Here is a 27,022-nt window from a genome sequence, read left to right as displayed (position 1 = left end):
TGTGCCCCTGGCGTTTCAGGGCATACACCACATCAATGGCGGTGGCGGTCTTTCTTTTGGCGTGCTCGGTGTAGGTGACGGCGTCACGGATGACGTTCTCCAAGAAGACTTTCAGCACACCGCGAGTCTCTTCGTAGATCAGGCCGGAAATACGCTTAACACCGCCACGGCGAGCATTTTCAGGGGCTCAAATGTAATTGGACAAATGAATATAATCATAAATAAAATGTTCATTTTTAATATTTTGTTGAAAATCCTTTGTCTGGAGCCCATGGACATCACCAGAGGCTGGGTTTCCTCCTTTCTGATGCTTTGCCAGGCCTTAACTGCAGCTGTCTTCAGTGGATGTTTGTTCGTGGTACTTTCTGCCTTTAGTTTTGCCTTCAGCAAATGCACTTTCAATCGAGTTGAGATCAGGTGATTGACTCGGCCATTGCAGAATATTCCATTTCTTTTCCTTAAAAAACTCCTGGGTTGCTTTTGCAGTGTGGTTTGAATCATTGTCCATCTGTACTGTGAAATGCCGTCCAACATCGTTGATGTATTTTATCATTAATTCATAATATTCATTAGATTAAGCCAAATGCAGCAAATGACATATTTGCTTGTTACAAAAGATGAACCTTAGATATGATGTACAGTATAACTACAGACGTTTATAGCATCTGAAAAGATCTTAAAGGTAGTGTGTTTTCTGTGGTTGAGATGCTTCACAGGTCAAAGACGACACTGTTCTGGCAGACTTTGAGTCCTTTTGAGACTTTGGTGACATGGTGAGTATGGCAAAAAAAAAAAATTCTTCTTTTCTTTTCCTTATAAACAGAGACCAAGGTACTTTCCAGTCTTCTCCTTTTAACTGTTTTCTTTTTATCTTGGCTTTTGCTTTCAATAGTCAGAAGACTTTTATTGCATGAGGCGTATTTACATCATTTCCGGGTCCTGTCTCTTCTACAAGGTGAGTCTGTCTCCCAAAGGATCCCCCTACGTCTCTCAGAAATCCTGTAGTGTCAGAAATATTCACACTTCACCTTTGTGCACACTCCAACTTCTGAACAAGATGAGACGGAGAGGGAGATTCAGTTACGTTAACGTGACCGATTGACAGATTAAAAAAGTCTATTATTTTCATTCCAAAAAAATCAGTGCAAATCACCTGAGATTAGACACCTGTTTATCAAGACGTATTATTAATGCTGTATTTGTAGAGGGCCAAGAAATAAATGTGAAATGTGCATACACATAAAGAAAACTAGGCACCCCACAAAATAAAATTGTAGTTTAATAAAACAGTTTTTGACATATACCTGATGATGTTCTGCGTATTATGGACACATTAATATACTGTTGGACGCATCTTTAACATAAATCATATCGCCCATACCACAAAAACTGCCTTCTTTCACCTTAGAAATATTGCCAAGCTGAGAAACATCCTGTCCGTCTCTGACGCCGAGAAGCTAGTTCATGCTTTCATGACCTCTAGACTGGACTATTGTAATGCATTACTAGGTGGTTGTCCTGCATCTTTAATAAATAGGCTACAGTTAGTCCAAAATGCAGCTGCCAGAGTTCTCACTAGGACAAGAAAGTATGATCATATAACCCCAATTTTATCATCTCTACACTGGCTACCTGTTAAGTTTAGAATTGATTACAAACTGCTGCTACTTACGTACAAGTCTCTTAACGGTTTAGCTCCCATGTACCTAACTAGTCTTCTAACACGTTACAATCCTTCACGCTCTCTGAGATCATAAAACTCAGGACTTCTGGTAGTTCCCAGAATATCTAAGTCTACTTAAAGGCGGTAGAGCGTTTTTTATTTAGCTCCCAAACTTTGGAATAGTCTTCCTGATTGTGTCCGGGGCTGAGAAAAAACTTTCCCAGTTCAAATGTAGATTAAAAACTCATCTCTTTAGTCAGGCGTACACATAATACATCCCATAATATTGTTCACCATTACATCAGACTTGCACATTTTTTATGAACAGCAGATATGTTAATCCCTCTCCACTGCTTCTCTCTTTTTACCCATCCCGAGGCATCCAGAAATTGTACCAGCTCCGATCGTCTTCCGTGCGATTTTGGACCTCCACTGAGATGAGGCCGACTCTGTGAGAATCCTGAGGCATCTACAGATCTACCAGCTCCAGTTGGACTCTGTGATCTGAATTCCATGTGATCCTTACACCAATACAACATTTGACTGTATATTTATAATCACACCCTCCAGTGTCACCCATATGAGGATGGGTTCCCCTTTGAGTCTGGTTCCTCTCAAGGTTTCTTCCTTTACCAATTTAAGGGAGTTTTTCCTTGCCACTGCTGCCTGAGTCACCTCAGACTTGATCATTAAGGGATAAATACATACACATTGTGAACTATAGATATCTACTAATGATCTTGAATTTTTATTTTGTTAATTCTTTATATTATTCCTTATGTTTACCTTTTGTTCTATGTTTATGTTCTGTAAAGCTGCTTTGAGACAATGTCTATTGTAAAAAGCGCTATACAAATAAACTTGAATTGAACTGAATTGAATCTTTAATTGGTCATTATCCTTGCGCCCTGTAGAGGGCGTCTAGCGCTTCTGAGAAATAGAGGTTGCAGAGCTCAGGTCAGAGTTCATTAAAGATTGCAAGAGCTCGCAGCGTGAACTGTTATCTGTTATTTCTCTGCAGGTGAGCAAAAATATGGTTTGTCAATCACTTAAAATGATATTAAATGAGTCATGATGTTCTTTTTATGCATGATAGTGCCGAGAAATGCAATTACTTTGGTTTAAAAAAAGTTTTTTTGTTAGTTTTGTTGAATTCATGATTAAATTGTTAAATCCATGAACGTATGTGAAAAGAAACAGCAAAAGATAAGCTAGTATGGACACAAAGTGGGTTCGTAAATGTGTTTAAAGAGTTTTATATATGGATTGTGAGTTCGAAAAGAATTATATGTGAGTTTAATGTGTATTTGGGTCAGAGCCAAAATGGCGGTGTGTGTATTGGAGTTAGAGCCAAAATGGCGGCGGTCATGTGACAACGTGAAACAAAATGGCGTGTTTAAAGCCTGTTTAATGAAAAGAGTGTTATACATTCAACTTGCCCCTCTGGGTTTCTCTGGCCTAGAGCAGGTAACATATTGCATTAAAGCATATAAGGTTCTGTGCTGTGACACAAATGCACAATCAGAGCAAAGCTAAAGAATAATCACATTCATTGTGTTTTATGTTCTTTTTCCACTCAGGGTTATTTGATAGCAAACCGCCTGCCTAAAGAGGACCTTCTGGACGTGTGTCTGTACTGTCAGCACTACTGTCTGCTGTGTCTGGGGGCAGAGCAGCGTGTGGGGCAGCTGGTGGTGTGGAGGGAGGTGTTCCTGCAGCACCGCTCACAACCCGACTCCGGCACCTCCAGCTCCCACTCAGGCTACTGCGAGTCCAATGGGCGCGTTTTCCTCCTTGTCGTGGGTCTGGTGAGGGTCAGGTTTTTTCTTTATAATCATCACATAAACAATGTTTTCAAAAATTCTGAATAAACAGAGAAAATTAACGCTTTTTATTAAAATGTCACTTTATTTACAAAAAATCCATTTCTTTGCTAACACACACGGAGTCACTCTCACAGCTATGGATCCCGGTTTGCAACTTTGCTCCCCGATTCAGCCATGTGAATGGTTTCGGTACAGTCTTCTTTTGTCAAAGGCACACATGTCACACGCAAACTATATACCAGACCTTGCAAATGCTCTGAACTCAGAAATACAAAAACATGAAGAAAGGTGAGATGCAGTGAGGCAAAACAGAGCAAACTTTAATAACTACACAGTGCAGTGTGGGGAATGAAGTCCTGCATTAAATTGTAGCAGGTGATAAAAAAAGATTACAAACAATAACTAAGGAAAATACATGCTTATCAACTATTTGACTTTATTACATTTTATTTTATATTATATATCTATAATTTTCTTTGATTAGCTACTTACTTATTTACATTATGTAAATTATGAAATGTGTGCATTCTTCATGGATTCCTTATGGATTGGTAAATACATCAAATACGTTGAAAACACAGTCAGATATTTCATTCTCGTTGTGTGTGTGTGTGTGTGATTTTTAGTAGCTTTTTCAGTTCCTTGGTTTATAACTGATCAGTGCCTCTGTGTCTGACTCTGGTTTTGTTCCGTGTCTGTTCTCTTCAGCTGTCCTGCTGAGGAGCAGCTTTAACTCTTCTGCATCTTTTTTGCTATCTCAGAAAGGATTTTGTTGTTGTCACATATCATTATTGCTCTTGATAGTGACACCAGAATGAATTCATTACACTTTTAGTTGTTATTGAACCCTTTGTATGCCCTGAAAGTTGGCTTTTGCTCCACAGGTATAAAACTAAATTTAATGAACTCAACCAGGTTCAATTATTTCGTGCCTTTTTTATTTGATGAAATAGCGAAGGGAAATTGAACTATTTCAAAATAAATAAAGGCATTCTATTCTAAGTGCATGTTGGCTGGTATTTTGCTTTCAACACTCCAGATGTGCAATTATTTAAATGTTACCTGTGTACGTGTGTGTATATGTGTGTGTGTGTATATATATATATATATATATATATATATATATATATATATATATATATATATATATATATATATATATATATATATATATATATATATATATGAGAGAGTGAGAGTGAGAGAGAGAGAGAGAGAGTGAGATGTGTGTGGTTGTGTGTGTATATATATATATATATGAGTGTGTATATATTTGTCTGTGTGTACATGTGTGTGTTAATCCCATGCTGTTTTATTCAATATCCTCTCAGCTGCCCTGCCTGTAGCTATGTTTCCCTGCTGCTAGTCTTAATGCCACACATTCCTGTCAGGACTCTGTGCAGAACATTGGCACTCCAGCAGTGCAGCACTATTCTTTCTCAGGCACTCTGTTTCTCACACTTCACCCACACTGCTTTAACGTCGTGTTCTTATTTCATGTTCCGGTCACGTTTTTTCACATCTTTTCTCCTAGGCGGTCTCACTCTTTCATTCACTTTTTCTCTCATTTTTTTCTTTCACTCTTTCTCTCACTCTTTATTTCTCGGCCTCGGTCTCGGTCTACCGGTTCAGTAATTATTATATTGTTAGTTCTTTGCCTTAAGAAGAGGCAATGTATTGAGTTATCTATATATAAATTGAATAAATATCTACAGCAAGACTAAAAAAAGTAATTTAATTCAGACATGTACAATTTATTTGTTATTGATTTTTTCTTTTTTCCTGTATCTTGTATATTTTCAGAAACATCTTATGCAGTGTGTGCTACTGGAAGACGGCGGTTGTGCGTCTCCTGCTCTCGGATCTTCTGGTCCTGACTGCTTCTACGTACATCAGGTCAAAGCCACTCTCCTGCAGCTCGAGTGTCTCGAGTCTCCCATTGATGAACATCTCTCAGCACCTCCTACTCCTTTTCTGTCCTGTGCTGATTGGTTCCTTCCCTCTAGTGGGCGGGACATGATTGGCAGCTCACAGATCCTAAGCCGGCTGACAGCAGCCATCAAGCTACCGTCACCAGGCACAATTGGTCGAAGTCATAGAGACTCTCTGGGGTCTGGGAGATCAGATGGCAATGGGGGACAGTTTAAGGTTTGGCTTACTTTGCCTTTTGTATTTTTTCTGGAATATGCTCTAAAAAGTTTTGGCCCTCCATTTGTTCTGTAGTAATGTCCAAGGAAGAAACAACAGGTACTGTACATTTTTCATATTCAAAACACATAAACAAAACAACTGGAGTGGAATTTTGCGAGCTGGAACGGATTAATGGGATTTCAATTCATTTAAAACGGGGAAAATTGTTTTGAGATACAAGCAATTTGAGATACGAGCAAAGTCACGGAACGAATTAAACTCGTATCTCGAGGCATCACTGTATATCACCATGGAGTGATGATCATTAAAATCTGCCAGTGTATATGAGCAGGTCTGTGTTGTATAAATGTAGGGTTGCAAAGGGGTGGAAAGTTTCCTGGAAAAATTTCCGGAAACTTTCCACGGGAACTTAATCTTGTGAATTTTGGAAATATTCGAAATTGGAAACTTTACGGGAATTTCTGCAAATTTACGGGAATTTACAGGAATTTATGGGAATTATTTGAAAATATAGGGAAATTTATATGAACTATATCATATACAAACATAAACATTTTGTTTGGTCATAAGCAGACATGCATGTAAGGTAATACAAATTTTAAAAATGTCGTCTTGACTGATTTAATTGTAAGTAGAACTTTAATTGTTTCTTTCAAAAGCATAATAAACATTATTATGCTTGTAATAAACATAATAAACTTAATTGTAATAAACACATTTGGGAAATTGTATTTCCCTATGATTGCTGTAAAATGAAAGCACCCCCCCACCCTTGCCCTTCTAAAAATGTCCCAATCAAAATGTAAAAGGAAGCATTTTTCCTCAAGCTTATTATGTCTCTGCTTCTGTGGTAGTCAGGCCTGGAAAATGGAGGGGAATCAGATTTATTTTTATTTCGGGGGAGTGAGTGTGTGGGGGAGGGTCATCAAATGATCTGTGCGTGTGGTAACACTCCTAATTTACTGCTTATTAAGAGTTAGTAAGGTAGTTACTAAGTTTAGGTATTGGGTACAATTAAGAATGCAGAATAAGGCATTAATATGTGCTTAAGTACTAATAAATAGCCAATATTCTATTAATATTCATGCTAATAAGCACCTAGTTAAATTACCCTAAAATAAAGTGTTACTGTGCATGTTATGTGAGAACACAAGTACATGCAGGGGGTTTGGCCTCAATGGCCCTCCAGTAAGCAGTGTGCTGTGTGCAAGTGACCGAGGAACGCAGGGCACAAATTCAACTTAAATTGCATTAAATCTTGTTTTAAACAGAATTATGCTGCAAGATGTTTTTTAACTACATTTAAATTCCTTGTTATAGGCAACTCTACATTTTTTTTGTTTAATTCCCAGTTTATTCCCATATATTCCCGTTAATTCCAATATATTCCCATTAATTCCCATGGAAAGTTTCCAGCCTTGAAAATTCCCGGAATTTTGCAACCCTATATAAATGTCTTCCTGCAGATTCCCAAACTTAAGCAACACAATCCGTTCTGTCTGGGTTCTCTGATGAAGAGCCTGACTGAGAGAGAGGCCGAGGATATGCAGAACACTCTGAAGGGAGTCTGTGTGGAAAAAGACCAGGTCTTATTTAAATTCATCCTTCTAAATAATACGAAATAAATTCTTTCTGAAGTAACAAAAAAGTGTGCACCGATGTTCTGATGTAGACAGTGCAGGGCATCTTCATCACACCCACACACCGAGAGCTATCGCTGCTCGGCGGCTCCATCCACCCTCAACTCATCCGCAACTTCTACCACTGCTGCCTGTCCATCCGCCACATCTTCCAGCAAAGCCTGCCGGTATGTGTGTGTTTCAGTGTTTAGGTTTGTATTGGTTGGTGTGTGTGTCTGTGTGTTTCTAAACATGTGGGTGTGTTCATTATCACCTGAAATTATTTTCCTTTTAAGGCATAACCTGAAATTCTAGTCATGTGTTACTGGACACTGAGTTTTGTGTGTGTGTTTCTGCGTGTGTGTGTATGCATGTGTGTGTTTGGGGGTGTGTGTGTGTGTGTGCTAGAGCTGCAACTAACGATTATTTTTTCTGTCGCCTAATCTAGCGATTATTTTTTCGATTAGTTCACTACTCTAACGATTATTTTTATTTTTTTGAGTAATCTAGTGTTCTTTTTTGATTAACTAAATCCTTTGGATAACTTTACAAAAAAGTACAACTTCTAATATAATATTTCATCTTTTATTACATTTTTTTCTAAAAAATACTTCAATGTGGTTGAAGTTTTTACAGTATACAAAAATAAAGTGCCAAAAATAAAATGTAAACAACACTTTAGCATCAGGCACGAATAATACCATATAAATTCAACAAAAGCACTGTTCAACACTGCAAAAATACATGAAAGACATGTACAAAAATAAAGTGCCAAAAAGCTTTGCCTCTTCCTGAGGAAACAAAAAACAATAATTTCCGTTAGGAACCAAATTAAACATGAAATCCATGAATGCTAACAATATATAAACTGTACTGTATTTCAAAGAGGGTAGTAAATCTGCATATTTTTAAATGAACTGAATGTGAATTAATTACAATGTTTAATATGATTACTTTGCAATATTAATTGTATTCAGAAAGTGTAGTGAATTTTTTCATTTTATTATGAAATACAGAAATCACTTCAAACTCTTAACTAATGAGAGAATTTATCACGTACTTATGATTATATTTTATTTAATTGGCTTGTGCCAAAAGTAAACAAAAATGCACTAGTAGCCTATTTATCTATATGTTCACGTACACTACTAGATTACAGCGAACTGTTAATGTAAATCTAGTAGTTAATTTTAAGTCTGTGTGCATAAACAACTTCCAACAACCACTTCAAATTAAAAGTTAAAGCTTGCTTTATCGTCGGCAAAGTTATACAGTATATGTTTACAGTTTATAACGTTAGCGATTAGCATTACCATTATTACCTAGCATATATTAATTAATTCTTGACCAAAACACAGCAGGTAAGAACGCAACAATCACTCCCAAAACTAATTGTAATAATAAATAATTACAAATATGGCTTGTCCTTTTGAGGTTGGAGAGCGCAAGGATGTTTTTTTTTTTTTCTGAGGTGCTCGTGCATCGCAGTTGTGCTGCCATGGTACGCCATTTCGGTTTTGCAAAGGGAACAAAGGATCATTTTATTTGGCCTCTGTTTAAGGTATTCCCATACTTTTGATAATCGTGGTCTAGCTTTTTGTGATAGACTGGAACTTTCTCCATTCCCTGGAGCAGAAGCCACCATTACGCGAGAAGAATGCAAACAGTGTGACGCGTTGACGCATTTCACGCATGTCGATGTATTTTCGTAGCAGCACTAGTGTGTGTGTATGTGTGTTTTGGGGTCTGTGTGTGTGTGCGTGTGTGTGTGTGTGTACGTGCGTGTTTGTGTGTGGGCATGTATGCATGGCGTGTATGTGTGTATATTGTAGCAGGACATGCGAGGAGCTGACAGGTCACACTCTTCTCTAGGCCTTGGCCCAGTTAAAGAACATGGCATTTTGTTCCAGTGTAAACCCGAGAACTGGACGGACCAAAAGAAACCTGCTCCCACTATGACCTACTGGGTTATCGAAGTTTCTATATTTCCTAACTGCTGCACTAAAACGTGTAATTTAGCATGGAAAATTTTTGTATATTCCAACCTTCCAACGATTGGTATTTGACTAAAATTGACCTACAGCATCACTAAGTCTGCCTGATGAAAGTGATACGGTTGAACTTAGAACACTACGTACAGTTTTGATTTGCCGCTTCCATACCCCACCAGCATGACTGGAATGGTGAGCATTCAAAATAAAGTCACATTGCTTGTCAGCAAGAAAAACACTAAGTCTTTCAGGGTCAAGCTCCTGTAATGCAGAATTCAGTTCATGTTTAGCATCTATGAAATTGGTACGCTGGTCACATTGAATTTGTCTCACTGTGCCTCGAATAGCAATAAAGCATCGTAGGGCATTGATGAATGCATCTGTAGACATGTCTTCTAACATCTCAATGTGAATAGCTCTTGAACAAAAACAGGTCAGAAGCAGACCAAACCTTTTGTGTTGCTTTCTGCCCTCCTTAGTAATGAAAGGACCAAAGCAATCCATACCACAGTACGTAAAAGGTGAGGAAGGTTCCACACGTTCTGTAGGAGATCACTCATCCTTTGACCTTCAGCAGATTTTCTTAGCCTTCTACAAGTTACACAGTTGTGGATGAATAAAGTGACAGCTCTGTTTATTCCAGGTATCCAATAGCCACAAGACCTGATGTCATTGATTGTGAATCCCTTTCCTTGGTGCTTCGCTCTTTCATGAATGTTTGCAATTATTAATTTGCTTATGTGATGTTCTCTGGGAATAATTAAAGGATGTTTGAATGAGTGTAATTTATTATGGCCTGGAAGTTTTCTTCCTAGGTTCAAAATATCTATCTCCTTCTGATGGACTTGCTTTTGCACTCCCTTTAGGATCAAATGTTTTGTCTCCTCTTGTTCACTCACAGTTGCAGGTGAATTTGTTTTATCCTTCCTACTTAGTCTCAAAAGGCGTGCAATGGCTTTGACAGCTGTCTTCAGTTGATGTTTGTTCGTGGGACTTTCTGCCTTTAGTTTTGCCTTCAGCAAATGCACTTTCAATCAAGTTGAGATCAGGTGATTGACTCGGCCATTGCGGAATATTCCATTCCTTTCCCTTAAAAAACTCCTGGGTTGCTTTTGCAGTGTGGTTTGAATCATTGTCCATCGGTACTGTGAAATACCGTCCAATCAACTTTACGGCATTTGGCTTTATCTGGGCAGACAGTATATTCTATACACTTCAGAATTCATCCAGCTGCTTCTGTCTTCTGTCACATCATCAATAAACACCAGTGACCCAGTGCCACTGGAAGCCATGCATGCCCATGCCATTACACTGCCTCCACTATGTCTTACAGATGATGATGTAAGTGTAACCCACACAAGGTTACCGGAGTGCAACTCTCTACTCTGCCTGCGGGTGGCGCATAAACCCCCGGGAATTCACTTAAGAAACAAACACGCTTTTCCTCTGGTAGACTGCTAGAAATCAAACAAGGACTGGTATGTGAAATATCCTCTAAAGCACATAAATTAAAAGAATTTCATACTGTATATTGAAATATTGTGTGTCCATTAGGTTAAAAGCTGTGTGAGGGAGAGTTAAGCCGCATGGCAGCAAACTTCTCAAGATACCTCCGGTAAGGATGGTTATGCTAGCTCAGCTAAGTTAGACACCACTGTAGCAGATCTTTAATAGTGTTTACACCGCTAAAGGTGCCTTCATACTGTTTTGTTGACTTAAAAGTTAATATACATGTGTTTAAAATAAGGGTGATTTAGTTCATTGAATTGTGAATATACATGTTTGATGTATATGAGGAGCAGAAGTTTATCTTAGCTGTAGAATAAATAGCTAAAGAATAAATGTTAAAATGTGATGGTTAAAATGTTAAGATGGAAAAATAGATGAAAAAAGGAAAAAACCTAAATATCTGGTTTCAGAAATAGGTTTTTGAAATCCTGTGATTTATTTTTGTACATTGAGATGGAAGTACATGAAAGATTGTTGTTTATTGGAACTGACTTATGTTATGTGGTGTGATGTGTGCCTATTAATTTGCATAGAGATTAGAGTATTTATAACCTTTTAGAATTGGTTATTTGATTTGGCATTTGAATGGAGAACAGTTGATTAGATTTGAACAGAAATGAGGCAATTGTAATTAATGCATTCTGTACTGTATGTATAGATTGGTTTTTAGAACGGGATAGACCAACCGCAGAAGTGAATGGATCAAGAGTGGCATCTTTGGAACCAGCATCATCCCGTGCCTTCATTTGTGATACAGATAAGAACACACGTAAACCTACCCAGGTAGTGAAGAGAACATACTCTAGGAAACACACACACCCACACACCAAGAACTTCCATGGACTGAGCTCCTCACCCTATCTTTAAGGGAGCGCCCAGCCACCCTGCGGAGGAAACTCATTTCGGCCGCCTGTATCCAGGATGTTGTCCTTTTGGTCATGACCCAAAGCTCATGACCATAGGTGAGGGTAGGAACGTAGATCGACTGGTAAATAGAGTAGACTGGTTTCATATATATATATATATATATATATATATATATATATATATATATATATATATATATATATATATATATATATATATATATATATATATATATGAAACCAGTCTACTCTATTTACCAGTCGATCTACTATCTATCTATATTTTTTTTTTTTTTTAAATTTGAGGTTTGTTTTGAGTTTATTGTGTGCTGTGCACTTAGGAAGCCGGCTTAGGTAGGCAGGGAATGTAAATAACTGCCATTCATTTTGTATAATACAATTTTCGAATTTATCTGTTTTGTGTTGTCTGTTCTGATGACCGTTTACTATTTCAGGCTCCATTGTCATATCTAGAGCTTCTGATACTAGCCCAGCTTTAATTTCTTAATACTTAAATTAGGTATTAGTTACATTAACCTAAGACAAAGGTTACATAAGCTTTGGATCATGAGCTGTTCCAAGCCTTCTCAGGGTTCCCACGCGTCCTGGAAAACCTGGAAATCCTGGAAAATTAATGACCAATGTTCCAGTCCTGGAAAACACATGGAAAATGAGAGAAAACATAAATTGTCCTGGAAAAAATCTTGTTGTCCTGGAAAATTATTATTTTATTTTTATTTACTTTATTATCTTAATTATTAAATTATTATTATAAATGTTCTTGATCATTTAAAGAACAGTTTACAACTGGTCGAAACAATTAACGTTAGTAACAGAAAGCGCTCTGTTCAGGGACGCTGAGTTTTGACGTTTTTTTGTTATGCTGTTTAATCTCGCTGTGACGGATGACGCTGTCTTGTGTTGGCGGTTTCAGGTGCTAGGAATGCTTTAAGTGCTCGAATGTTTTCAGCAAATGGTGACGGGTAAGCATGTTATATCAACCTTGTTAATCTGAATATCATGTGCAAGGGGAATGCACAGCAAACTAAAGCATGCATGACGGCATTGGCCTGAGAAAGGAAAGGGTATTAATATGTGCGGCCTTTTTATTTTATAATTGTTGAAATTTCATTCACATGACAAATTGTCTTTAAAAGTAATCCATCCACACAGTCCCCGAAACCTGTTTTATGGGCGATATACTGTAAGAAGTCAAAATTAGATATTCTACTGACGGGATGCACAGTGAAGCATACATTGAACAATTATTTGCATGCTCACAGTGCAGCACAGACTAGTGTTGTAAACATATACAGTAAGGCGAAGGCTGGTAACCTATAATAGGTTTACTTATATAAACTTAAAAACACGTTTGCAAATGTGATATTGATTTTTGCAACAGTTCACTAAACAAGAAGTTAAGTGACTTCCTTTCTATCCTTCACTAACCATAGGATCACTCCTGTCACTTCCTTTTTAGCAACATACAATGGCGTTTCTTTGAGTAGGCATTTATTAACGAATGGTTCGTGAAAGTGAATATCATCATAAATACCGTCATTTTCTTTATTCCTAAATGAATACGTATTTTGAATGACTCGTTTGAAAGAGCTCTGTGTGTGGGTATCTGGTGTTTTTCTAATTTTATAGTTAAGTAATAGCCATAAAGCGTACGTTGTTTTTAAGACTTCTGGAGAGAAGAACATACTACTTTAGGCCGTGAATCTGTGATCCTTGTCTTTTTTTCCTAAATTTGAAACGTCCTGGAAAAGTCCTGGAAAATGATCTCTGAAAAAGAGTGGGAACCCTGACAATACTTACTGAAATATAATTATTATTTTATTGCTTTTGTATTAGTTGTTTGAAGAGTAAAAAAAAATTGGTCGGTCTTAACGCAAATTTACAACCGGCAAGTCGGTCGGACTTGAAGCAAAAAATAAAAAATAAAAAATGAGTCGGTCCTAAATTGACAGGGTCGTTCAGATTACGGCAAACAAGAATATTTTCAAGGATGGCCTAATTTATAAATTTTTTATAAATTTTATTTTTTCATCAGCTTAGGCGGTGGTTGTCGGCGGCAAAAAGGTGGTTGTCGGCGGCAAAAAGGTGGTTGTCGGCATGGTTGCCGCTGATAACCAGGTGGATTTTCTATCTGGACATGATGCTGGGCGCCGTGACCAACGTTATCAAGGTGATGCGGAGCGCAGAGGTAGTCGTCAAGTGGCTGACCTGCTTCTGCATCACCTTCGAAGTCGCTTTCTTAATTTGCTCTGGTTTCCTTGTTGAGTTTTGCAGCATTATTGCTTTTTCAGTCATAAAGGTGTATATATAGTTTTCAGAAGGAACATCTGATTTATGGACTTGTTTTCTTTCTTATTTTTCTTATCCCCTGTCGGCACGCACAGAGCTGGACATTCTAAGGAGGCGGCTGAGTGACAGGATGCAAAACATCGTTTGTGCCTTCAGGTTTATTTTATGTATTTTTGATTTTCTTTTACATTTAGCCCTTTTTATTTTAGTTCTATAAAGGAAGAGGGGAAAAATGAGTTGTGTTTTTTTTAAGGGAATCGTTTTATTTTTTTTAAATGTTTTTTTAAATTATCAACATTATTATTGTTTTATTAATTGAAATTTTAAATCAATAAAAGGTTCATGTTAAAAAAAGTTCATGTTGTGGATGCAATTTTTAAAAAAAAGTTTTTTTTAAATGTTCCCTTTTACTTAACATTACAACACACACTGATTAGAAACACACAACATTACAACACTGATTATAAAATCACACAACACACTGATTATAAAAACACAACACAGTGATTATAAAATCACACAACCCAGATTTAAAAAACACACATTACAACACACACTGGTTATAAAAACACAACACACAGTGATTATAAAATCATAACTCACAGATTATAAAAACACAACACACAGATTATAAAAACACAACATTACAACACACTGATTATAGAAACACAACACACATGATTATAAAAACACACAACACACACTGATTAAAAAAGGTTCAGAGAGGTTCTGGTAAGTATTTAGTACTGTTGAACCTGGAGTTGAGCAGTGTTTTATTAAAGGGATTTCAGCTGCTCTTGTGTTCTACTTATCCTCCACACTGAGTGTGTAAGGGCTGACGGTTTGATCCGGAGTGAAGTAATCGGGACAGAGCCGAGCTGTGGTGTTACTGCACTGGAGAACCATGAAGAGTTCTCCTCTGGGTTCTGATCCAACTGAAACTCCTGTGCCTTTTTCTTTCTTTTTTTACAATCTGCACTTTAATAAACATCCTGAGTTGTTAGCAGACCAGCTGTGTCCTGTTGTATGTCTTTATTGTCCACCAAGGTAGAAATTTTTCTTTGGCTCACTATCACTTAAAAATGAGAAACAAAAGGAACTGGAAAATAACATAAAAACAAAGACCAATATCCATTAGAATATCAAATTATCACATCACAGAATCTCAGATTTTTACACTTGTTTTATCAGTCGCTTGAGGAATTAAGAAATGTAATAGCATTTGGGATAAAAGACCTCTTAAACATGTTTTTATGTGCTAAGGGAACCCTTAGTGCAAGTGTGTGTGAGCAAGTCTGTAATTACAGTATAGTTGGTTTATATAGTATAGTTTAATTGTGTTTTATAAATGATAAACATGTACATTTAATCTCTCTCTCTCTCTCTCTCCATCTAGACTGAGGCGTGGTGTGGGATGGGACACACCTACAGTGTGGATTCAGACTTAATGATTCGTTTGTTTATTACAGAACATTTTCCATAGTCGCAGTGATGAGTTTGAGGTTTGTCATGATCTGCTGGACTGCCATTTCAGTATCTGTTCCCCTCAGGTGTGTGTTTACTCTGAACCACACACACACTCCTGTACATAACGAGTGTATGACATTCCTCAAGTTGCTGAACTCTTCACTGATAACTTCGACTATCAGACCAGGAACGACTTCGTCCGTGGGATTCTCGTCAACGAAGAGGTCCGAGCACTTACACATCTCACATTCTAGTAACTTTATTCTACATTTTCATCATGCTAGCCAGAGTTAGCATTTTTGTACAGAGTAAACTGTATGAATAAACAACTGGTTATAGTAGCATGTAGCAGTGTGTTGTTGTTTTCACTGATTTTCCTGTTAGATTTTGTGGAATCAGATCCACATGTTTGTGAGTAAAGATGGCTACGGCGCACGCGTCTCCAACCTGCACATGTACGACTGGGCGTATCCCATCACCCCTGAAGCTAACTTCTCAGATGAAGAGGGGCGGAGCTGCACACACTCGCACCACAACATTTACCGTGAAGTGGGCATCAGCCTGGGACACGGCAGTTTGATGGAGAAGAATGTTCTAATTGGACGAAACACGGTGATCTGCGCCAACTGCAGTCTGTCAAACACTGTGATTGGGGCTAACAGTTTCATCGGTAACACTTCCTGCTTCACCCTCACTTCCTGTTTCACTCTCGCTTGGGTTTTTCTTTCTGACATGTGTGTGTGTGTGTGTGTATGTATGTGTGTGTGCGTGCATGTGTGTATCTGTGTGTCTCCTAGGTGATGGCGTGGTGTTGGATCGATTTGTTGGATTCGTATTGGTGACGTTGTGACGGTTCGTCAGTCTGTGATCTGTGATGGAGTGAAGGTGAAACACAGAGTTACACTCAAACCACAGTGTGTACTCGCTTATAGTGTAAGGATTCATACACACATACACACACATACACATACTCACACACACACACAAACACACACAGAGCACGAATATACACACACACAGACTCACACATACACTCCCACACTCACACATACACTCTCTCACACACACACACACACACACACACACACTCACTCACACAGAGCACCTACACACACACATTACTATTTTTCCTCATCTCTAACACACCTCTGATGATAATTTTCTCTGTATAGCTCTTGTACATTATCCCATGACCTTTACACCCTGGGGGTAGGTGGTCATGGGGCCAGGCGTGTCTCTCCATGAGGGGACGGTTGTGTCTCTGCATCACCCAGACGAGGAGGAGGAAGATGAAGATAAGGATGAGTTCCTGATAGATGACAATGACGTCAGTGTTCATAAAGACAAGGTCAAACACAAGGGTACACACACACACACACACCTCTCTCTGTAGTCTACAAAAGATACACAGCTGTATGGTTCACAAGACTATACGCACACCTGTATAGGTGAGGGCGGGGTTAAAAATAGTTCATATCTCTGACTGGTAGATCAGTCAAACAGATACAGAAAGGTTTTGTTTACTTGTTTGTGGTGTTTAGCGTATAACCCAGCTGAGGTGGGCTCTGAGGGGCGGGGCTACCTGTGGAAGAACAGCAGCATTGATGATGTGGATGGGTAGAAGCTAACACAGTGCATTTGGGGTGACATATGCACACACACACGCACACACACATGTAAATGAAAGGTCTGTGTTTGCATTGTGATCGTGTGTGTGTGCGCGAGCAGGTCTGGTTATAAAGTTTGATCCTGAGAGTGAGACAGAATCGCGTGGGCTGTGGAGAGGTGGACGCTGCTCTGGGCATTCTGCGTAATATGGACTGGTGCATGATGGGAGAAGACTGCTATCATGGTCTCGTCTCAGTGACTGATCACCTGCTCGGTAAACCACTGAACAGGCAGACAGAAGGTAAGAACATGGGAAGTGTGTGACATGTATCTTCAGGACAAATTAAGTAATTACCAGAATCTTGCAGAAAATAAACTGTGACCAACAAACGTCCCCAACATCCTGTAAATGTTCACCTCTTTATTGTGTGTGTGTGTGTGTGTGTGTGTGTGTGTGTGTGTGTGTGCAGCTCAGTTAGAAGATGCTCTGGGGACGTTCTACAATCCGTCCAGAGACTTAACAGACAGAGTCATACTCTTGTTTCAATACCCCATCACCCTCATTGCACGGAAATTCTTCCATCACCTGCTTAAGTATACACACACACACACCCACACCCACACACACACACACCCCTCTACACATACACCAAGGCCACCTACTGAGATCGTCTGTCCTTTTCTAGGTTTCTAGACCATGACTCCGCCCCCTCTACAGTGCACAGAGACCCACTAAATCATTACATGAGGATGAAAATAATTTAAATGTTTCACAGTCACAGTCGTTACATTTCACCATTATCATCATCATCGTCACCAGAACACCATCTGAGGTAATGATGGTGTTCATCTCTCCAGTAGACATGTAGACATATATCAAGTCTCGCTGAAGCTGTTCTGGTGGCTTGTCAGGGTCTAGCACCTTTCTAACCCACTTGTCCTGTAACCGATCCCCGTCTGTATCCAGCCACACTGAACATTACTGAGCCCTCAGACAGGCTGCTCTGTAACCCTCCAACACTGTGCTGCTTCATTTCAGCCACCAGCGCTTTGAGAACGCTCTTTCCCTGGCTGAGGAGCTCTGCGCTTGGGACCTGTTAAAGGTGAGACTCCTTTAATATCTCACATTCAGGAGTAAAAAGCAATCACTTTGATTTCATACATTTAGGGTTGTAGAAACAGTAGAATGTAGAAATAGTGATCAAAACTCTGACACACTCATCGCCACCCACCCAAAATAAAACTCTGCTCTGTAGTAGAACTTGAACAGTACTAAAGTACAGTCTATACATTTTCTGTCTTCTTCTTTCTAACCTACACACACACACACACACACACACACACACACTACAGAGAATTCACATTCAATTCAGAGGAAAATATCTGAACATGTCTTTGGACTGATATCCTGAGGGAACCCTCAAAGCATGTAAACTCACACACACACACACACACACACACACACACACACACACAAAATAAATTAAAGCCCTCGTCTCAATGTCTTCCTTAGGACATTTGCTCATCATGAACCTGCTCTATGTTCAGACTAAAGCAGAGGGCATGGTCCAGATTTTAAAGGGGGACTTATCCTTGAAATTATTGTAAAATTAGACAAATTAGGGCAAATGTTCTATTAGAAAAAATTTGGAGCTTAGATTTTTCTTGTCTTATTTTAATTTTACTTGCTGCCCTCATATTATGCACACTCATTTTAATTTAACTGAGGATTTAATATTAACTACTAATTAATTAACCGCCAAAATTTCCACAGCAGTTAGCAGTTAGCCATGACTTGCTGTCATAAAGAACGCAAACGTGAACTGTTTTTAAATGTTCGGCTGCAGGCGCTTAATGTAACCAAGTGCTAATGTTATCTTGCATCCTGAGCTCACACCCATTCTCTTAACGGGTGCCAATAATTCTGTTAAATCTTTTCTCCAATCAACTTACATTATAATCGCTATAAACAGTAATTTCCTCACCAGTCGTATGTTTTCCTCCCTCTCTTTAAGATGATGAGAAAAATGTGTTAGTGTTACCTGAGGCTCAGCTTCAGAGGTCACGCCCAAGAACTGTTGTGTATGTATCTGAACATCTGAGTCATATGGCACACAAAACTGGAAACACTTCAGAGCTTCAAAGTCACCCGTTTTTTTTAACGGTTCTCCTGGATACAAGGAAAGAAGCATGACGACGAGTGTAAATGAGGATCAGCTAATCGCTGGATTTTCCAAACGATCTTCCGAAACCATCTGTGGAACGCCGATCGGTTTACAAAACAATCTCTGAACAAAACAAACTGTGATTGGTTGGTTTACATCATCAGTGTTGTATAAAGTACTAGAAAGCAATACTTGAGTAAAAGTAAAAGTTTCGTACTAGAAAAAGACTTTGGTAGAAGTGAAAGTTACCTTTAAGAATATTACTCAAGTAAAAGTCTTAAAGTATCTGATATTTACTGTACTTAAGTATCAAAAGTAAGTTTCTGATATTTAATGTACTTAAGTATTTGAAGTAAAAAGTAAAATTTCAGTGATTTTCATTAGGCATAAGAGGCACTTCATTCGGTAGGAAGAATCTTTCATTCCAATGTACAGAAACATTTCTTGCAAATACGGCCACGTGTGTATAACGTTATCTTCTTCACCCTGTTCACCGAGTTCACCACTATCGTCGGGAGGTCCTCCAGTAGGTGCTTCCATGGCGGTTTCAGTTGTGCTTCCTCCTCCTTTGGCAACATTACTCTGAAATAGAGCGTGCGGAGCGTAATGCAGTGATTCGCCAAACCTCCTTTATTGCAGTCGCACACATTTCTTCTGATTTTATTTTGTAGTAACGAGTAACGAAGATGCTTAGTGGAAATATAACGGAGTAAAAGTTTACATTTTATCTAGGAAATGTAGTGGAGTGAAAGTGAAAGTTGACAAATTTAAATAGCAAAGTAAAGTACAGATACGTGAAATTTCTACTTAAGTACAGTAATGAAGTATTTGTACTCCGTTACATTACAACACTGGTTTACATGTCAGTCAGACGCCCTATTGGTCGGCCCTTGACCAATAAATGATGCTACAGAGTCCAGACCTTCTGCCGTCAGTCTGAACCTCTGGATACTCAGGTTACATTTGTTTTGCCTGCAAAGATTAGGACAAACTCTCTACTTCCTCCTTGGAATCTCGTCACTTGGAGGTCGCTTACTGCTGCTGAGGATGGAGCACTTGTACAAGCTGGAGATTCATGAGATGATACCAGGTTATGATGAAGATGCTTTACGTTGTAGTTGTTATGAACAGGTTTGCTCTGAAGTCTCAAGCTGACAACAAACTAAATAGACTTCATGTTAAGTCTGGAATACATTTCCTGGATACACAAATTGCACAAGTGCAAATACACAGTTATAGAAGGGTAATGAGTTATAATTGCTTTCCAGTGTCACCCAGATGAGGAGGAGTCTGGTTCCTCTCAGGGTTTCTTCCTCAGGGAGTTTTCCCTTATGGCTTATTATGTCATTAGCTTATTTACTACAGATACGTACAGACCTCTGATATTTACATTCTGAAGTGATATATTTCCGTAAAGCTGCTTTGTGTCTATGCCCGTTACTAATAGTGCTGAACAAACTGAACTGAATTACAGCTTTACTTCTGACCATTTCAAAGCACTGACACTGAAGACCTTTTAAATGGTGAATGCTAAATAAAAATTGTACAGTAACCTTAATTAATGCGGTCTGAAAAAACCCTCAGCTACTATAGAAAAGCGTTTTTTCTGCTAATACGTTTTAGCCTGTTAAGTCGTATCGCTATTCGTGCTGTACATTATTTACTGATAAAGATAGCTAGTTAACACTTAATTAATGTGGCAGTGTAGCAGAGAAAACGCTACTTTTTAGAGTCTTTAACAAATTCTTTTCTTCTTGTTTAGGGCTCATTAAAAGACGTGTGTGTGTGTGTGTGTGTGTGTGTGTGGGAGAGAGAGACAGAGCTCTACTAGTTCATGGCAAACTCTCTTGATGCACTGAGGTGAACATCAGCCATTATTTTTGTCAACACGCTCTCTAGTTGATATAACATTGGTGACAGCAGGACAAACTTATTTCACAGATGTTTCTCAATGTGAAACTTTACTATAAACAGAGGAAATGTACAAAGTCTAAAACACTTTTTGTATAAGAAAAATAAAGATCCTGCTGTAGGAGGGGAATCATCTTCATCATGGAAATTACAAAACACCATCACTACCATCTCATTCACCAACATCACCGTTACCACCATCACTACCATCACATTCACCATCACTACCATCTCATTCACCAACATCACCGCCACCACCATCACTACCATCACATTCACCATCACTACCATCTCATTCACTAACATCACCGCCACCACCATCACTACCATCACATTCACCATCACTACCATCTCATTCACCATCACTGCCATCTCATTCACCAACATCACTGCTACCACCATCACTACCATCACATTCACCATCACTACCATCTCATTCACCAACACTACCACCTCATTCACCAACATCACCGCTAAAACCATCACTACCATCACATTCACCATCACTGCCATCTCATTCACCAACATCACTGCTACCACCATCACTACCATCACATTCACCATTCACTAACATCACCGATACCACCATCACTACCATCACATTCACCATCACTGCCACCTCATTCACTAACATCACCGCTACCACCATCACTACCATCACATTCACCATCACATTAACCAACATCGCCGCTACCACCATCACTACCATCTCATTCACCAACATCACCGCTACCTAAATCAATACCATCACATTCACCAACACCACCATCACTATCACTAACAAACCCGCTACCACCATCACTACCACTAACAAACCCGCTACCACCATCACTAACACCCCCACTACCACAATCACTACCACCATCACTACCTTCACATTCACCAACACCACTACCATCATTATCACCAACACCAACACGCCCACCTTGTTCATTATTTTCTTTCAACAGAACGATTCCAAGGCAGTGAAGCTGAATTCATTCATTCTTTACTAGAATTAACTAATTTAATCTTCAACATTCAGGATTTTGACACACAAACAGTTCTATAGAGTATACAACTTAAAATGTGAAACAAAAACTTGGCCACGTTTCCTGTACTGTCCATGTAGGTTTAAAAAAAAGAATAGAAATGATGAGAATAATGAATAAAATAAAGAGTTAACAGAATATAATGTCATTTGTTACACATAGTACAGCATTACAGTATTCTATAAAAATGTCTACTGGAATAAAACGATTCTACTGGAAGAAATATAGAATGAGAATAGAATTAAAGATGAATATGATAGATAGATAGATAGATAGATAGATAGATAGATAGATAGATAGATAGATAGATAGATACTGTAGGTGTGTTGCAAACCCTTTTTTAATTGTCTAGGGAAACAAGGGTGCAACATTAAAACACTGAATGTGTACTGGAAAAATAATTAGAAACCACTAAATCCACAATGTTTTCGTTTATTTTAGTGAACCCACTATTTACATACAATTACAAATTATATTCATTTGTTAACAAAACCAAAAATAATTCACAAAAGAACGGGAACAAGAGAAAAGAACAGGACCGTGCCAAATCAAAGAAAGAAACAAAACATAACCAATCTTACTAAACAGGAAGCAAAACTTCTAATCTAGCTCCACCATAAAAAAAACATACATTGAACAAAAAGAAAAATCTTCAGCGTCCAAGACTCCCTACATACACTACACTTACTAAAACCCAAAAATACAAAGATTGGCACGTGTCACTGTCAATGACCTCGTCAAAAATCAACTGGCAAAAGAGTGAAGCCATGGCGGAAGGGAATTGGACCCTTGGCTTACCAAAGTTAACAAGTGGACTGAAGTGGACGAAAGATTTCAGATACTTAGGGATCTTTTTAAATGATGAAAAGAAAATCTGGGAAGGAGTATTAGAAAAAGTAGAAGGTAAACTTAAAAAATGGGAATGGCTAAAACCAAACATGTCGATTTCACACCTTCCGTTTATGTCTAAAATACTAGAAAAGGTTGTGTCTGTTCAACTGAGCTCCTTCTTACAGGAGAACAATATCCTCGAAGAGTTTCAGTCAGGTTTCAGGCCCCATCATAGCACAGAAACTGCTCTTGTTAAAGTTACAAATGACTTGTTCTTAGCTTCGGACAAAGACTGTATGTCACTATTAGTTCTACTTGACCTTAGTGCAGCATTCGACACTATAGATCACAACATTCTCCTAGATCGCTTACAAAATTACACAGGTATTCATGGACAAGCTTTAAGTTGGTTTAGATCCTACCTGTCTGATCGATACCATTTTGTAGAATTAAATGGTGAATCCTCCAGTTTATTACCAGTTAACCATGGGGTCCCTCAAGGATCAGTTCTAGGACCTCTGCTTTTCTCGATATACATGCTTCCATTAGGGAACATTATCAGAAGACACGGGATTAGCTTCCATTGCTATGCTGACGACACACAGTTATACATCTCATCAAAACCAGATGAAATAACTAAATTGTTCAAATTAACTCAATGCCTTAGAGAGATAAAAGACTGGATGAGCTGTAACTTTCTGTTGTTAAACTCTGATAAGACAGAAATACTACTTATAGGCCCAAAAACCGGTACACAGAAACTCTCACAACTTAACTTCCAATTAGAGGGATGTACTGTTACTAGTAGCTCGACAGTGAAAGACCTGGGTGTTATATTAGACAGTAACTTGTCTTTTGAAAATCATATCGCCCAAACCACAAAAATAGCCTTCTTCCACCTTAGAAATATTGCCAAGCTGAGAAACATCCTGTCTGTATCTGATGCTGAGAAGCTAGTTCATGCTTTCATGACCTCTAGACTGGACTATTGTAATGCATTACTAGGTGGTTGTCCTGCATCTTTAATAAATAGGCTACAGTTAGTCCAAAATGCAGCTGCCAGAGTTCTCACTAGGACAAGAAAGTATGACCATATAACCCCAATTTTATCATCTCTACACTGGTTACCTGTTAAGTTTAGAATTGATTACAAACTGCTGCTACTTACGTACAAGGCTCTTAATGGTTTATCTCCCATGTACCTAACTAGTCTTCTAACACGTTACAATCCTTCACGCTCTCTGAGATCACAAAACTCAGGACTTCTGGTAGTCCCCAGAATATCTAAGTCTACTAAAGGTGGTAGAGCATTTTCTTATTTAGCTCCCAAACTCTGGAATAGTCTTCCTGATATTGTTCGGGGCTCAGACACACTTTCACAGTTTAAATGTACATTAAAAACTCATCTCTTTAGTCAGGCGTACACATAATACATCCCATAATATTGTACACTATTACACTAGACTTGCACATTCTTATGAACAGCAGATATGTTAATCCCTCTGCACTGCTCTTCTCTTCTTTCTACTCATGCTGAGACACCCATGCTATGATCGTCTTCCGTGCGATGAAATTTTTTGGACCTCCACTGAGACATGGCTGACTCTGTGAGAACACTGAGACATCTACAGATCTACCGGCTCCAGTTGGACTCTGTGATACTTGTATATTTGTAACCACACCATCTAGTGTCACCCATATGAGGATGGGTTCCCCTTGAGTCTGGTTCCTCTCAAGGTTTCTTCCTTTACCAATCTAAGGGAGTTTTTCCTTGCCACTGTTGCCTGAGCCTCCTCAGACTTGCTCATTGGGATAAATACACATACACACACATACATACATACACACTGTGATCTGTATATATCTAGAATTTTTATTATACTAATTCTTTATACTTCTCCTTATCTTTATCTTTTGTTCTATGTTTATGTTCTGTAAAGCTGCTTTGTGACAATGTCCATTGTAAAAAGCGCTATACAAATAAACTTGATTTGATTTGATTTGATTTGACATGTCGCTAAGGGGGAGGGTGCTGGTGGCCAACAATTTAGTTGCCTCAACACTGTGGCATCGCCTAGCTTGCCTGGAGCCCCCTACAGGCCTTGTTGAAAAAAACAGCACTGGTAAACTTTGTATAGGACAAACTACACTGGGTTCCTCAAAGTGTTCTCTTCCTCCCTAAGGACAAAGGAGGGCAGGGCCTAGTAGACATTCGGAGCAGAGTCGCAACTTTTCAGTTTCAAACTGTACAAAAATACCTGATTGCGTCTGATTCCCTGATATGGAGAGAGTTTCTGAGTTTTATTCTGCAAAAAGTCAATGTTTTTTGTTGTGATCGCACTTTATTTTTAATGGACCCAAGTGTTTTAAATGTTTCTAACATGGCTAATTTTTACAAAAGTCTTTTTAAAACATTGACTCTTTTTGAGCTTGGGTCCAGCTGCCCGGCTGTCTCTCTATATTGGCTCCTAGAAGAGCCTTTAGTGGGAGGAGGACGATTAGACATTAGAGACATTTCTGCAGGCCTCACACAAAGCTGAGTTAAAAATAAAAAAAACCCTGTCTCTCTCTTTTTCTCTCTCTCTCTCTCTCTCTTTCTTTCTATCCCCAAAGCTTCACTTTCATACATTGCCATGTGGAGATTCATTTCTTTTTCCTCTGCCTGCTTTTTTCCACTGAAGGAACTATATGAAGTGGCCCAGAACTGCGGCGAGACCTCTTTGGCCCAGAAGGCTCTACAGAAGGCTGATTTGCTGGAAGCAGGTGAGAATGTTGTTCCAGCTGAGGCTTCAGAAAATATTTTGTTTAGCAGTGCACAGTTCAGAAAGCAGCAGTACTTTTCTAAAACTCTGCTCCATCACTAATCACAATAACAGATACAGTGGTGTAAAGAAGTGTTGGCTCCCTTCCTGATTTTTTGTTTTATTTTATTTATTATTAAGGGAAAACAAAATTCAAACCTACATGGTTTATATATATATATAAAATATATATGGGGGCCACGGTGGCTTAGTGGTTAGCACGTTCGCCTCACACCTCCAGGGTCAGGGTTTGATTCGCCTCCACCTTGTGTGTGGAGTTTGCATGTTCTCCCCGTGCCTCGGGGGTTTCCTCTGGGTACTCCGGTTTCCTCCCCCGGTTCAAAGACATGCATGGTAGGTTGATTGGCATCTCTGGAAAATTGTCCCTAGTGTGTAATTGCGTGAGTGAATGAGTGTGTGTGCCCTGTGATGGGTTGGCACTCCGTCCAGGGTGTATCCTGCCTTGATTCCCGATGACGCCTGAGATAGGCACAGGCTCCCCGTGACCCGAGGTAGTTCAGATAAGCGGTAGAAGATGAATGATTTTATATATATATATATATATATATATATATATATATATGGCTGTTTTGCTGCTTCAGGACCTGGAAGACTTGCTGTTATAAATAGAACCATGAATTCTACCAAAAAATCCTGAAGGACAAAGTGCAGCCATCTGTTCGTGACATCAAGCTGAAGCGAACTTGGGTTCTGCAGCAGGACAATGATCCATAACACACCAGCAAGTCCACCTCTGAATGGCTGAAGGAAATCAAAATGAAGACTTTGGAGTGGCCGAGTCAAAGTCCTGACCTGAATCCTATTGAGATGCTGTGACATGACCTTAAAAATGCGGTTCATGCTCGAAAACCCTCCAATGTGGCTGAATTACAACAATTCTGCAAAGATGAGTGGAGCAAAATTCCTCCACAGCCTCATCTGTAACAGACTCATTATAAGTTATCACAAACACTTGATTGTGGTTCTTGCTGCTAAGGGAGACTCAACCAGTTGTTAGGTTTAGGGGCAAACACTTTTTCACACAGGGCCATGTAGGTTTGGATTTAGTTTTCCCTTCATAATAAAAACCTTCATTTAAAAAATGCATGTTGTGTTTACTTGTGTTATCTTTGACTAATATTTAAATTTGTTTGATGATCTGAAACATTAAAGTTTAAAAAACGTGCAAAAAAAATAAGATCAGGAAGGGGGCCAACACTTTTTCACACCACTGTACATCCTTTAATAATATCCTCTTTGTACCAGTTGCTTT

At 38.8% G+C, this 27,022-nt stretch overlaps 1 protein-coding gene and 1 pseudogene across 1 annotated transcript; both read left to right on the top strand.

Moving 5' to 3' along the window:
• Nucleotides 1-633: 633 nt before the first annotated feature.
• On the top strand, nucleotides 634-11,747 carry LOC132852456 (protein inturned-like). The gene is made up of 8 exons (XM_060879678.1): nucleotides 634-640; nucleotides 2,605-2,684; nucleotides 3,244-3,471; nucleotides 5,293-5,637; nucleotides 7,107-7,226; nucleotides 7,313-10,728; nucleotides 10,805-10,865; nucleotides 11,418-11,747. The coding sequence occupies exons 1-6, from the start codon at nucleotides 634-636 to the stop codon at nucleotides 7,469-7,471; spliced, it is 939 nt and encodes a 312-aa protein (XP_060735661.1). The 3' UTR covers nucleotides 7,472-10,728; nucleotides 10,805-10,865; nucleotides 11,418-11,747.
• A 2,039-nt stretch (nucleotides 11,748-13,786) lies between these two features.
• The window catches only part of LOC132852455 (translation initiation factor eIF-2B subunit epsilon-like), a 123,759-nt pseudogene continuing 110,523 nt past the window's right edge, over nucleotides 13,787-27,022 (top strand).

This window comes from Tachysurus vachellii, chromosome 10 (assembly GCF_030014155.1).
Source record: "Tachysurus vachellii isolate PV-2020 chromosome 10, HZAU_Pvac_v1, whole genome shotgun sequence".
NCBI lineage: Eukaryota > Metazoa > Chordata > Actinopteri > Siluriformes > Bagridae > Tachysurus > Tachysurus vachellii.
The sequence above is the reverse complement of the archived record's forward strand: the minus strand, read 5'-3'. Positions and strand labels throughout refer to the sequence as shown.

Excerpts from the sequence above, each read along its gene's own strand:
- LOC132852456 (XM_060879678.1), top strand. Across the intron at positions 2,685-3,243 it reads TATCTGTTATTTCTCTGCAG|GGTTATTTGATAGCAAACCG; the intron begins GTGAGCAAAAAT and ends TTTTCCACTCAG. Across the intron at positions 3,472-5,292 it reads TCCTCCTTGTCGTGGGTCTG|AAACATCTTATGCAGTGTGT; the intron begins GTGAGGGTCAGG and ends GTATATTTTCAG.